The sequence below is a fragment of the Coregonus lavaretus genome (genome assembly GCF_964263955.1).
Source record: "Coregonus lavaretus genome assembly, chromosome: 4".
NCBI lineage: Eukaryota > Metazoa > Chordata > Actinopteri > Salmoniformes > Salmonidae > Coregonus > Coregonus lavaretus.
In genome coordinates, this window is record NC_139991.1 from 6090413 (window position 1) to 6105216 (window position 14804).

General features: G+C 42.4%; 1 protein-coding gene across 1 annotated transcript; it reads right to left on the reverse strand.

Moving 5' to 3' along the window:
* Positions 1-9: 9 nt before the first annotated feature.
* On the reverse strand, positions 10-14804 carry LOC311128553 (beta,beta-carotene 15,15'-dioxygenase-like; the record flags this gene model as incomplete). The annotated part of the gene is made up of 11 exons (XM_084160741.1): positions 10-650; positions 2359-2470; positions 2568-2662; positions 2803-2908; positions 3015-3266; positions 3392-3612; positions 4143-4293; positions 10023-10170; positions 10386-10515; positions 10718-10846; positions 14741-14804. 11 exons carry the CDS (start codon positions 14802-14804, stop codon positions 496-498), a joined length of 1563 nt encoding a protein of 520 aa, XP_084016867.1. The 3' UTR covers positions 10-495.

The window sequence follows — 14804 nt, forward strand, 5'->3', positions numbered from 1 at the left end:
GACAACCATCACCCTTTTCACACTGTTTATTAGGCTTAATTAAACAAGAATAAATGGTACAGTCATTTTTATTATAAGGATTTTCCTTGACAAATGCTATACAGGACAAAAAAAACATTAAAACATGAACAATAAAAATAACACATAACTATATAACACACCAATCACATAATAAAAATAGGTAGCAAAACCCTAAAATATTTTCTTACAAATATTTAATGGTATATTGTTATGTAGATGAAGATATCCATAATGGGTTCCATTGAGATACAGATAAGTTAATGACTACACTGGCATTAGTCCATACATAACTGCTCACATCATGTGTTGTGCAAAATGTAGCAATATTAGCACTGGGACATTGTTTAGACAACATTATTTACAAGGCACTTTGGTATTTAGAGTATCTAATACTATCCCTATTGTTTTCCATAGTTTCTGTTTCTTTGTGGAAGGTAGTAGGCTACTCTCTGAGTAAATAATTGCTTTGTCAGACTAATTTTCTTTTGGGATGAAGTATCCATGCATGTCCATGTGAAGCCCTGCATTCACATATGCTCGAGCTACCTCCTTGAAAGACTTTGCATCCAGCACCAAGATGAAGCCAGATTCCCCTGGATTGGAGTTGATGACTGTTGTCAAGACCACACCTGAACATAGGAGGTATTTTGTTAGAATATTGTACAGTCGTGGTCAAAAGTTGAGAATGACACAAATACTAATTTTCACAAAGTCTGCTGCCTCAGTTCTGATGATGGCAATTTGCATATACTCCAGAATGTCATGAAGAGTGATCAGATGAATTGCAATTAATTGCAAAGTCCCTCTTTGCCATGAAAATGAACTTAATCCCCCAAAAAAACATTTCCACTGCATTTCAGCCCTGCCACAAAAGGACCAGCTGCCATCATGTCAGTGATTCTCTCGTTAACACAGGTGAGAGTGTTGACGAGGACAAGGCTGGAGATCACTCTGTCATGCTGATTGAGTTAGAAGAACAGACTGGAAGCTTTAAAAGGAGGGTGGTGCTTGAAATCATTGTTCGTCCTCTGTTAACCATGGTTACCTGCAAGGAAACACGTGCCGTCATCATTGCTTTGCACAAAAAGGGCTTCACAGGCAAGGATATTGCTGCTAGTAAAATTGCACTTAAATCGACCATTTATCGGATCATCAAGAACTTCAAAGAGAGAGCTTCAATTGTTGTGAAGAAGGCGTCAGGGCACCCAAGAAAGTCCAGCAAGCGCCAGGACCATCTCCTAAAGTTGATTCAGCTGCGGGATCGGGGCACCACCAGTGGAGAGCTTGCTCAGGAATGGCAGCAGGCAGGTGTGAGTGCATCTGCACGCACAGTGAGGTGAAGACTTTTGGAGGATGGCCTGGTGTCAAGAAGGGCAGCATCAGGGACAGACTGATATTCTGCAAAAGGTACAGGGATTGGACTGCTGAGGACTAGGGTAAAGTCATTTTCTCTGATGAATCCCCTTTCCGATTGTTTGGGGCATCCGGAAAACACCTTGTCCGGGGAAGACAAGGTGAGCGCTACCATCAGTCCTGTGTCATGCCAACAGTAAAGCATCCTGAGACCATTCATGTGTGGGGTTGCTTCTCAGCCAAGGGAGTGGGCTCACTCACAATTTTGCCTAAGAACACAGCCATGAATAAAGAATGGTACCAACACATCCTCCGAGAGCAACTTCTCCCAACCATCCAAGAACAGTTTGGTGACGACCAATGCCTTTTCCAGCATGATGGAGCACCTTGCCATAAGGCAAAAGTGATAACTAAGTGGCTCGGGGAACAAAACATCAACATTTTGGGTCCATGGCCAGGAAACTCCCCAGACCTTAATCCCATTGAAAACTTGTGGTCGATCCTCAAGAGGCGGGTGGACAAACATAAACCCACAAATTCTGACAAACTCCAAGCATTGATTATGCAAGAATGGGCTGCCATCAGTCAGGATGTGGCCCAGAAGTTAATTGACAGCATGCCAGGGCGGATTGCAGAGGTCTTGAAAAAGAAGGGTCAACACTGCAAATATTGACTCTTTGCATAAACTTAATGTAATTGTCAATAAAAGCCTTTGACCCTTATGGAATGCTTGTAATTATACTTCAGTATACCATAGTAACATCTGACAAAAATATCTCATAACACTAAAGCAGCGAACTTTGTGAAGACCAATACTTGTGTCATTCTCAAAACTTTTGACCACGACTGTAGGTGCAATATGATGGACAGACTTTCATTGAAATCATAACTTTATTCAGCATACATTGTAAATGTCTGGCCATTCTAATCAAAACATAAGCTTTCATATTTTTAAGATTTGAGGACCATGTAAAGCAATCTCACCATCATCCTCTCCTTCTCCGTTGGGTCTTGGAATGAACACAGGCTCTGATGGACAGCAGTTCTCCTCTCTCCATTCAGTCCTCTCCTTTGTCTTAGTGTCCAACTTCATGATCTATTTATAACAGTTAGGTATAGTTAACAAAATATTAGATAAGCAACACATGCAGTTACATTCACAAAGGCCTAAATTAAATCACAGGGACTTTTACCTTAGTTGCCACTGCTGACATTGCAACACAAGTCATATAGACAAATCTGTACTTCTTGCCGTTGAAGTCATAATTGATCCTGGGAAGTTCCACACCTGTAGATAGATTTTGGGATTGAACAACAAAATCAACACGAGTGTATTGTGAAAGAAAATGTTGGGCTGATATGTATTGTGAGTGTCTATATAGCACAATAATTGAACAGAACATTGAGCGATACAAGTTTTGGTCTTACCGTCACAAAGCACCTCTGGATGGCAGAGTAGTCTCCCCTCTTTCTCTTTCACAGCGCTGGCTGTTGTGTATTTGAGTTTCACCATATCATCTCCAACATCAATCCCCTTCAGAAACAGTTCACAACATGACAACATTATAGAAACAGTTGACTACTCATTAGTTGAGGGCAATGTTTAAAGGTTAAGATGGTCATCAGTTGCAAACTATTACCTTGTCAGTCTGTACAGGAAGGGCAAATCTTTTGCATTTTGGCACAGACATTGCTGAGGTCTTTGATTGTTCTTTTAACACGTTTAGGTAGAACATGTTGTACAAGCTGGGATCTTCATAGGCGATGACATCAAAGATGACATGACCATCCTCTTCAAAGGCATTCACGTGATGGTACACTATCATTGCGTCTGTGTAGTACTTCATGCCCACTTCTTTGCCTGTCTTTCTGTCGATCAGGTGAATCAGGGTCTGTCAAAGTTGAAAACACAAAGGGATGTAATTTCCATGAAATGGAAAAAACAACAATGTACTTGCACTTACATTGGAATCATATTAAATTCAATGCCAAAGAAAATGAGTCTTATAACCCTTACATTTTCCTCAGGACAAAACTTCAGACAACTAGCCCAGTTGACCCCTCTCATGTATGCTGTGGCCATCTTGAGGATGTCCAGTTTGAATGGCTGCTCAATGAAGATGAAGTAGTTGTCAGTCATGCCGAAGCTGTGGTAGTAGCTGGGGCTGAGGAGGGAGCGGCACGGCACTGTGCATATCACCTCAAGGTTCTTCAAGGCTGGAGAAGCCTTGGCCTTATCTGATTAAACATATCAACTGAGAATTTACAACCATTTACAGCTCTTTGTAATGTTTTGTGAAAACTATCTGCTTCAGGCTCTGGATACTTCTCTATCCATGGTGTACAGTAGTAAGACAACACCCAGAAAGGTGATGGGTAAATGGTTCTGCTAAATGTTTGAGATTATTGTAAAAGACAAGGTTATTGCTCAAATGTGTTAAAACATGACTTCCCCAATATAAAAAGGTCTTGACCACTGCTATATGAGACCATGCATCTTCATCAGATACCAATGAAGGTCAGAGGTTACAAGGTCAGAGGTAACAAGGTCAGTGGTCTAAAGTTTAACTCCTGGGGGGCTGAAGTCTTTGCTGGCTTTCTCGCTTTCCTTTTAATTAGTGTCTGTTTTAGACCTGACAACCCAGAGGTGTGGACAGTGATCAAGTCCTAGGGAGAAACAACCTCACAGGGACTGGTGATACCCCTGTAACTAGTAATTAACTAACTCTAACATAAAAAGACAGACTGTGATATTTTTGAATATTTACCTCCCGCAGTCGTGGCTGGAACCTTGAATAAGGTGTATTTGGTCTTTCCCTTCTCCACTATTGAAGTCCCCATGTTGTAGGTGTTTCCGTCGTTATCGTAATGTGGATGGGATGTCACCAGGTTTACAGCAAGGTATTTCATGTAGTCCACCTAGTGAGATAACAAGATAGGTTAATAAACAGGCGTATTCATGCGTGGCATTGAACGGTTCAGCAGACCTTTAGCCCTCCATAACTGGCTACGAGACTATTGCAGCTCTGTGGGTGTAACATTTATTGACAATTTTGATACCTTCTGGAAACAAAGCTGTATTATAAGGAGGATGGAATCCACCCAAATCATTTGGGTTCCTGGATCCTTTCACAGCATTATAAGTGTGATGAGTGTGATAGAAGGAGTCAGGCGCAGGAGGGTATATCACCGAATACAGAGTTTATTCCGTCGTACACAATTGCGCTGGATAGCGACAACAGAAAACAGGCATAGGGGAAACCATCTACCCTGGCAATACAAGGTACGGGTAGCTCCAACAATATACAGGCACAGGGGAAAAATCTACCCCGGCAATACAAGGTACGAGTAGCTCCACCGAGCTACACTACTCTCACAATAAACAATCACCCACAAGGACAAGGGGGCAGAGGGAACACTTATACACGGACTAATGAGGGGATAAGAACCAGGTGTGTGTAATTGACAAGACAAGACAAATGGAATGATGATATATGGAGCGGCAGTGGCTAGTAAGCCGGTGACGACGAACGCCGAAGCCTGCCCCGAACAAGGATGGGAGGCAGACACTAACTAGAGGCAAGAGACAGAACTAGTCTGTTTGGTAACATCGCTAATAGACCAGACACTAACTAGAGGCAAGAGACAGAACTAGTCTGTTTGGTAACATCGCTAACAGACCAGACACTAACTAAAGTCTATTAATCTAAAGTGGAAGTTGGGAGAGTTATATTTGAGTGTTTCAGTGAAACGTGAGGGAGGCCCCGCTCTCTCGCTTTCCCAGATGCTTAGTTAATTTCATTCCGATCTCCTTTGCATTATTGTAGCCTTTTCTGTAGCCTGTCAACTCTGTGTCTGTCTATCCCTGTTCTCTCCTCTCCGCACAGGCCATACAAACGCTTCACACGGCGTGGCTGCTGCCACTCTAATCTGGTGGTCCCTGCGCACACGACCCACGTGGAGATCCAGGTCTCCGGTAGCCTCTGGAACTGCCGTTCTGCGGCCAACAAGGCAGAGTTAATCTCAGCCTATGCCACCCTCCAGTCCCTCGACTTCTTGGCGCTGACGGAAACATGGATTACCACAGAAAACACTGCTACTCCTACTGCTCTTTCCTCGTCTGATCATGTGTTCTCGCATACCCCGAGAGCATCTGGTCAGCGCGGCGGTGGCACAGGAATCCTCATCTCTCCCAAGTGGACATTCTCTCTTTTCCCCCTGACCCATCTGTCTATCTCCTCATTTGAATTCCATGCTGTCACAGTCACTAGCCCATTCAAACTTAACATCCTTGTCATTTATCGCCCTCCAGGTTCCCTTGGAGAGTTTATCAATGAGCTTGACGCCTTGATAAGTTCCTTTCCGGAGGATGGCTCACCCCTCACAGTTCTGTGTGACTTTAACCTCCCTACGTCTGCCTTAGACTCATTTCTCTCTGCCTCCTTCTTTCCACTCCTTTCCACTTTTGACCTCGCCCTCACACCGTCCCCCCCTACTCACAAGGCAGGCAATACGCTTAACCTCATCTTTACTAGATGCTGTTCTTCTACTAATCTCACTGCAACTCCCCTCCAAGTCTATGACCGCTACTTCGTATCCTTTTCTTTCTCGCTCTCCTCCAACACTACTCACTCTGCCCCTACTCAGATGGTAATGTGCCGTCGCAACCTTCGCTCTCTCTCTCCCACTACTCTTTCCTCTTCCAACCTATCATCTCTTCCCTCTGCTAAATCCTTCTCCCTCCAATCTCCTGATTCTGCCTCCTCAACCCTCCTCTCCTCCCTCTCTGAATCTTTTGACTCTCTATGTCCCCTATCCTCCCGGCCGGCTCGGTCCTCCCCTCCTGCTCCGTGGCTTGACGGGGCTCCGGGCAGCTGAGCGGAAATGGAAGAAAACTAGACTCCCTGCGGACCTGTCATCTTTCCACTCCCTCCTCTCTACATTCTCTTCTTCCGTTTCTGCTGCTAAAGCCACTTTCTACCACTCTAAATTTCAAGCCTCTGCCGAGTTGGGCATCTCCAGCGCGGCTCACTCTTTGATTGCGTCCTACCTGACAGGTCGCTCCTACCAGGTGGCGTGGTGAGAATCTGTCTCCGCACCACGTTCTCTCACCACTGGTGTCCCCCAGGGCCCAGTTCTAGGACCTCTCCTATTCTCTCTATACACCAAGTCATTTGGCTCTGTCATACCCTCACATGGTCTCTCCTATCATTGCTACACAGACGACACACAATTAATCTTCTCCTTTCCCCCTTCTGATAACCAGGTGGCGAATCTCATCTCTGCATGTCTGGCAGACATATCAGTGTGGATGTTGGATCACCACCTCAAGCTGAACCTCGGCAAGACGGAGCTGCTCTTCCTCCCAGGGAAGGACTGCCCGCTCCATGATCTCGCCATCAAAGTTGACAACTCCATTGTGTCCTCCTCCCAGAGTGCAAAGAACCTTGGCGTGACCCTGGACAACACCCTGTCATTCTCTGCTAACATCAAAGCGGTGACCCGATCCTGTAGGTTCATGCTCTACAACATTCGCAGAGTACGACCCTACCTTACACAGGAAGCGGCACAGGTCCTAATCCAGGCACTTGTCATCTCCCGTCTGGATTACTGCAACTCGCTGTTGGCTGGGCTCCCTGCCTGTGCCATTAAACCCCTACAACTCATCCAGAACGCTGCAGCCCATCTGGTGTTCAACCTTTCCAAGTTCTCTCACGTCACCCCGCTCCTCTGCACACTCCACTGGCTTCCAGTTGAAGCTCGCATCTGCTACAAGACCATGGTGCTTGCCTATGGAGCTGTGAGCGGAACGGCACCTCCTTACCTTCAGGCTCTGATCAGTCCCTACACCCAAACGAGGACATTGCGTTCTTCCACCTCTGGCCTGCTGGTCCCCCTACCTCTGCGGAAGCACAGTTCCCGCTCAGCCCAGTCAAAACTGTTCGCTGCTCTGGCATCCCAATGGTGGAACAAGCTCCCTCACGACGCCAGGACAGCGGAGTCACTGACCACCTTTCGGAGACACTTGAAACCCCTACCTCTTTAAGGAATACCTGGGATAGTATAAAAGTAATCCTTCTACCCACCCCACCCCCACAAAATATATAAAATAATAATTATTATAATAATTATAATAATAAAAAATATTGTCCCACTGGCTATCATAAGGTGAATGCACCAATTTGTAAGTCGTTCTGGATAAGAGCTTCTGCTAAATGACGTAAATGTAAGTCGTGACAATAAGGCTGCGTTGAGACAATGACTTATCAATGACTCAAGTCCAGCTAATTTAATCCCTACCATTGTGTCGCTGAGTTGTCATAATGATTCAGCAAATGTACATTATCCGAGGGGCGTTGGAAAACACAATGTAAATAACCTAATTTCTGTCCCTCTTATTGCCCGGAATGCCTCTGCTGCAGTAATCATATGCCTATGAACCAGAGTAATACTGTTAGCACTGAGATGGTGTGCCCTAGTAGGAAGTCCACTGTGTGCACCCTGGATAACATGTGTGAAATGCTTGATTATATATGTGATATCAGTAGAGAGGTATACTTTCTGGGTGATTTAAATATTGACTGGCTTTCATCAGGCTGCCCACTCAAGAGAAAGCTTCAAACTGTAACTAGTGCCTGCAACCTGGTTCAGGTTATCAATCAACCTACCAGGGTAGTGTGACGACCCTCCCACTCTGTCAGCCGAAGTCTCTCTTTGTTCTTGTTTTCCTTAATAGGATGTCGGTGGGCGGAGCCGGGAGGGTCGTCAGAGAAATGGAACACACCTGGGCTTGGGTGTGTCCCAGGGATAAATACACCTTTCCCCCATTCATTGTGGAGACTCTCCATGCAGACACACTGTTGGATTTTGGTTGTGGCTGTATTGTTTGTTTGCTATGGCACCTTTCAACACTCCTCATTATCACCTCTATGCACACATCCACTCACTTACACTACTGATTACACACACCATTGTTAATTGTATATAGTTTGCTTTAGTTAATAAATATATTTTGTTATTCCTTATCTCCACGTTGTCTCCCTATTTGTTATGGGCTACGAGCCGGTTCGTGACAGTAGTTACAAACAGTACAGGAATGAAATCATCAACATGTATTGATCATATCTTTACTAATGCTGCAGAAATTTGTTTGAAAGCAGTATCCAAATCCATCGGATGTAGTGATCACAATATAGTAGCCATATCTAGGAAAACCAAAGTTCCAAAGGCTGGGCCTAATATTGTGTATAAGAGGTCATACAATAAGTTTTGTAGTGATTCCTATGTTGTTGGTGTGAAGAATATTTGTTGGTCTGTGGTGTGTAATGACGAGCAACCAGACGCTGCACTTGACACATTTATGAAATTGCTTATCCCAGTTACTAATAAGCATGCACCCATTATGAAAATGACTGTAAAAACTGATAAATCCCCATGGATTGATGAGGAATTGAAAAATGGTATGGTTGAGAGGGATGAGGCAAAAGAGATGGCAAATAGGTCTGGCTGTACAACCGATTGGCAAACGCACTGCAAATTGAGAAATCATGTGACTAAACTGAATAAAAGAAGAAGAAACTACACTATGAAACAAAGATAAATTATATAAAGAATGACAGTAAAAAGCTTTGGAGCACCTTAAATGAAATTTTGGGGAAAAAGGCAAACTCCACTCCATCATTCATTGAATCAGATGGCTCATTTATCACAAAACCCACTGATATTGGCAAGATTAGCACACTTAGGCATGACATGCCAGCAACAAACGCTGACACTACACATCCAAGTATATCTGACCAAATTATGAAAGACAAGCATTGTAATTTTGAATTCCGTAAAACATAAGTGTGGAAGAGGTGAAAAAAGTATTATTGTCAATCAACAATGACAAGCCACTGGGGTTTGACAACTTGGATGGAAAATTACTGAGGATAATAGCAGACGATATTGCCACTCCTATTTGCCATATCTTCGATTTAAGCCTACCAGAAAGTGTGTGCCTTCAGGGCTGGAGGCAAGCAAAAGTTATTCCCCTACCTAAGAATAGTAAAGCCCCCTTAACTGGCTCAAATAGCTGACCAATCAGCCTGTTACCAAGTTGTCTGTTTGAACTACTGGCACACAGCTCGGACACCCATGCATACCCCACAAGACATGCCAACAGAGGTCTCTTCACAGTCCCCAAGTCAAGAACAGACTATGGGAGGCGCACAGTACTACATAGAGCCATGACTACATGGAACTCTATTCCACATCAAGGTAGTCATGCCAGCATTAACATTTTATTTAAAAAAAAACAGATAAAAATACACCTTATGGAACAGCGGGGACTGTGAAGCAATACAAACATAGACACATGCATACAAACACACGATAACATACACACTATACACACAAGTACACATGGATTTTGTGTTATAGATATGTGGTAGTAGAGTAGAGGCCTGAGGGCACACACTTAATATGTTGTGAAATCTGTTTTGAATGTATTGTAATGTTTTTAAAATGTATAACTGCCTTAATTTTGCTGGACCCCAGGAAGGGTAGCTGTGGCAGCAGCTAATGGGGGATCCATAATGAATACAAATACAAATAAATACAAAAGTATGGTCATCCAGATAGTAACGCCAGTGATAACTTTAAGTTACCTTGTCCTGAGTCTCCAGAGTCACAGGATCTACTTTGCGGATGTAGTTGGTTTCAGAGGTTGCATAATAATCCTTCCCATATCGAATGATATTGTTGCCACAGTTGTCAGTGAAGTCTGGGACCGTGTGGTTAAGAAAGGTGATCACCCTGGAGATGGAGATAATCTGATCAGCAACAGGCATGTTCATAGGGACAAAGGAAATTAAATAATCAACAGTCAGATCAGATGCACTATAATGCCTGATCTTTTGCTACAGCATGCCAGAACAGAATTTATAATTGCCAGAACATAATTGGTAGATCATTGATTTCAACATCTTGCCTTTTTAATGTGCCAAAATTAACTATCTGTAATGTGCTACCTAGATAAGACGTTTTTGCCTGGACCCGGGTGGGCCATTGTCCCCATTTCAGACACAACAATTCTTTGGGCTGCCATGTTGTCTTTGTATGTGTCTCCACGTAAATATCTGCTTCTGTAGATGACCTCACCTGAAATAAAAAATATATATACACCTGATGGTTTACTTCTATTGTGAATTTAATTGCAAAATGTGGGATTTGTTTTTACTTGCACGACCCATGGAGCCCATAGCACCAAAAAGCCCAAAAGTTTGCCAATTGGACTTATCATAAGATCATCTTGTTTGAGTTTCTATATCACAAAAAATCGAAACACTTCCACTCATCTTACCATCTTTGAATGTAAAGCTGTGCATCAGGGCCATCCCATCGAACCAGTGGTTGTATGTGGTCTCCCCCACTGAGAATATGCCTGGCCCATTGCGCAACAACGTGCCTTGCAGCCAGTTTGGAAGGTTGCCTGCATAAAACAAGTGATTTAAGAAAAGGAATGGGGGGACCTACGTCAGTGTTTCCATTCACCCAGCAAGAATAAGTAAGTATAGCAAGAATGGCCGTGATCTCGGCGATTTTCCTTCAAAATAAAAGTCCCGCAATGAAGATGGTGAAAAATAATACAAATGGTCGAAATTCGTAACATTTTATGGGGAAATGTTCGCAGACTTACAATTTTGTTTAACAATATGAAAAAATGAATAAAGTGAATCACCTTTATAGCACAAACAATATTATAGCATTGCCATAATTGTTAACAGCATTAAAAGTAATGATTACTAGATAGTTATCATGGTAACAACAGTAATACAAATAACAAAACATTATTTATAACGATACTATTAATAATAATATTAATAATTGTATAATAATAAACTTTAGAAAACACTTTTAAATCCCATAGTTAATTAGCCATTCGTATTGCATGATGTTCAGTACATTATTCATATTGGACATACTGTACTTACTGCACAATTTCCTGTACATTGTGTGGTAGTAAAAGGGGGGCCCTTCTACTCAGGAGCACCACTAGTTTCGAAATCCACAGAGTGTACAACCAAGGAGAGTCACTTAAAGCCTTTTGCTGCAGTGGGCTAAATCAGGGTCACACAGTGTGTTTCTTGGTAGGCTTAAACAAATCTAATTTGAAACAAAAGTATACACCTCACACACATGGTTATGGGCTTTCAACAAAAAAAAGACACCTGTACCATGCCAGATATAGAGTTGAAATGTATAACGTTTTTTGTTTGCATCCCAATATTACACTTTATATACAGTACCAGTCAAAAGTTTGGACACACCTACTCATGCAAGGGTTTTTCTTTATTTGTACTATTTCTACATTGTAGAATAATAGTGAAGACATCAAAACTATGAAATAACTCATATGGAATCATATAGTAACCAAAAAAAAAGTGTTAAACAAATCAAAATATATTTATATTTGAGATTCTTTAAAGCAGCCACCCTTTGCCTTGATGACAGCTTTGCACACTCTTGGCATTCTCTCAACCAGCTTCATGAGGTGCCTGGACTGCATTTCAGTTAACTGGTATGTCTTGTACAAAGTTAATTTGTGGAATTTCTTTCCTTTTTAATGTGTTTGAGCCAATCAGTTGTGTTGTGACAAGGTAGGGGTGGTATACAGAAGATAACCCTATTTGGTAAAAGACCAAGTCCATATTATGGCAAGAACAGCTCAAATAAGCAAAGAGAAACAACAGTCCATCATTACTTTAAGACATGAAGGTCAGTCAATACGGAACATTTCAAGAACTTTGAAAGTTTCTTCAAGTGCAGTCGCAAAAATCATCAAGGTATATGATGAAACTGGCTCTCATGAGGACCGCCACAGGAAAGGAAGACCCAGAGTTACCTCTGCTGCAGAGGATAAGTTCATTAGAGTTACCAACCTCAGAAACTACAGCCCAAATAAATGCTTCACAGAGTTCAAGTAACAGACACATCTCAACATCAACTGTTCAGAGGAGACTGCGTGAATCAGGCTTTCATGATTGAATTGCTGCAAAGAAACCACTACTAAAGGACACCAATAACAAGAAGATACTTGAAAAAATTTATGCACTCACTAACTGTAAGTCGCTCTGGATAAGAGCGTCTCCTAAATGACTAAAATGTAAATGTAAAATGTACTTCCGGGACACGGATTTTGGGAATTAAATCCAATAGTTTACACCCAGAGAAGTGTCGCTGTTCATTTGGCGGCCTTTGTGAGGCTTGCTTTTCCATTTGTACAGTGCAATATGTATGTCCAATGTGAAAAAACGATTGGATTTAAGTTGATGGAGCACTCTATAAGGGCCGCCAAATGAGCAGCGACACTCCTGTGTGTGAACTCTGGATTTGAGTAGAATGGACCCCCCTTTCAGCCAGCAGCATACCACCCTGTATCCCAATGCTGGCTTGCCACTGAAGCTAAGCAGGGTTGGTCCTGGTCAGTCCCTGGATGGGAGACCAGATGCTGCTGGAAGTGGTGTTGGTGGGCCAGTAGGAGGCACTCTTGAATTTATTCTGCCTATATATCACAGTGGCAAGGCATATGAACTAACAGGATAAGAGAAAACAATGCAATTATCACAACCCCTAGGTTGTAATACAGCATTTTTTTTACTGGCTTGGCTTCCTTAGTTATTCTTGTCTGCTTTACAGCGGTCACTCTGGCTACTATAACTGCAGTAGCCTAGTACTGGTGGATAACTAATAAGATACTAAATGTTATTTGTTCCAGGAGTAGGCCTTCAGAATATTGTTAATTGGCTATGAGAGACAATTTTGAAAGCTGGGTTCAATGTTTTGCTAAACAACCACATCCATTAGCCATTTCACACGCCTGTTATTTACATCATGAATAGCCTATAATAAATAGCCTATAACTATGCGGTTCGCGCCATAAAGCTATTAATCGTCAGCTTGTGGCAAGTGGGATGTCGGCATAGACATTAAAACTCAAATTGCCTCCTCAACAACAAAAAGGGAAAACTGTTGCTTTGCTTTTAACATTCAAAAAAATTAACAACCATCTCCCCCCTAGTTCAGTGACAGGTATTCATGGCTGCCAAGGGAAGCCAGGCTTCCCAAAAAATATTTACTATAAAAACTAAATAATTTTATCTTTCGTCTCTCTATGTTTCATAATTGTCCTTCAATTAGCAAGAGGCTGAATGTACAGTATCTCACCGGAGAAAGAATAAGAGCGAGAGAAACAGCGCCCCTCTGACTCTGTATGTGTAGCCCATCTATCTGGTGCTGTCTGGTCAAAAAGAGTATGACGCTGTTGCCGCCAGCAGCATTGAATGCAAGGGAAGCCAGCAAGCATTTGGCCTCCCTTGATAAAAAAATTATACAATAATAGCCAATCAGCATTGAGCTAAACTGAGTGAGCTCAACTGTGAATGGTCCTGGCACCCAAAAAAATCATACATTGTGCCTCTGGCCTGAGAGGATGGAAGTTCAACATGTAGCTAGATATAGCAGGCTAATGTTAACTAGCTGGCTAATCGTTGCCCATGAAATGCTTGCGAGCAAGCATTTTAGCCAGGTAGCATAGGACAACAAAAACTAAAGGCTTGTACTGTATGACAGTGTTAAACATTTCGGCAACATGAAATAGAGGAGGATGGCATTGGCGTTTCTCTACAAGTAGGGTGAGTCAACATGTTTTTTCTACTAACGCACGCACGCACGCACGCACACGCACACACACACACACACACACACACACACACACACACACACACACACAGAAATCATACCATAGATAGCCACATGATATTTAGCTTACATTGATTGGCCTAAATTGTTTTTGGAATATTTTAGTTGTCACTGTATTAGACTAAGCATAGGTGACTTGATGATGTTGACATGTTGATGTTGAAATGGTGCTGGAATAGTGGAGGCTGCTCCTGTTTCTTTGGGACTTGCGGTAACTCTCAGTGGTTCTAAATCAATAGTTGTTTAGTTGTCCGAAAATCTTAGAAACATTAACTTCATTGACCATGCTGTTGGTAATGTAGCTGTTTGTTACATGCAATTTGTTTTGTGAACTCCACCAGACAGATGTTTTCACCGGTTTTGTGATGAAACAAAGGTGTGATTGAATTTATTCTGCCTATATATCACAGTGGCAAGGCATATGAACTAACAGGATAAGAGAAAACAAGGCAATTATCACAACCCCTAGGTTGTAATACCGCATTTTTTTACTGGCTTGGCTTCCCCAGTGATTTTACCCACACACCGCTACTGCCCTAGTTATACCTATGAATGTTGCTACCCATGTTATGTTGATAATGAAGATTATCGAAAGTATCCATAACCATCTCATAAGGTTACATACCTTTGAGGTCCGCCTTCACTGGATCAGGTCTTTCTTCTATGTTTTTAGAGTAGTCGTAGGCCAT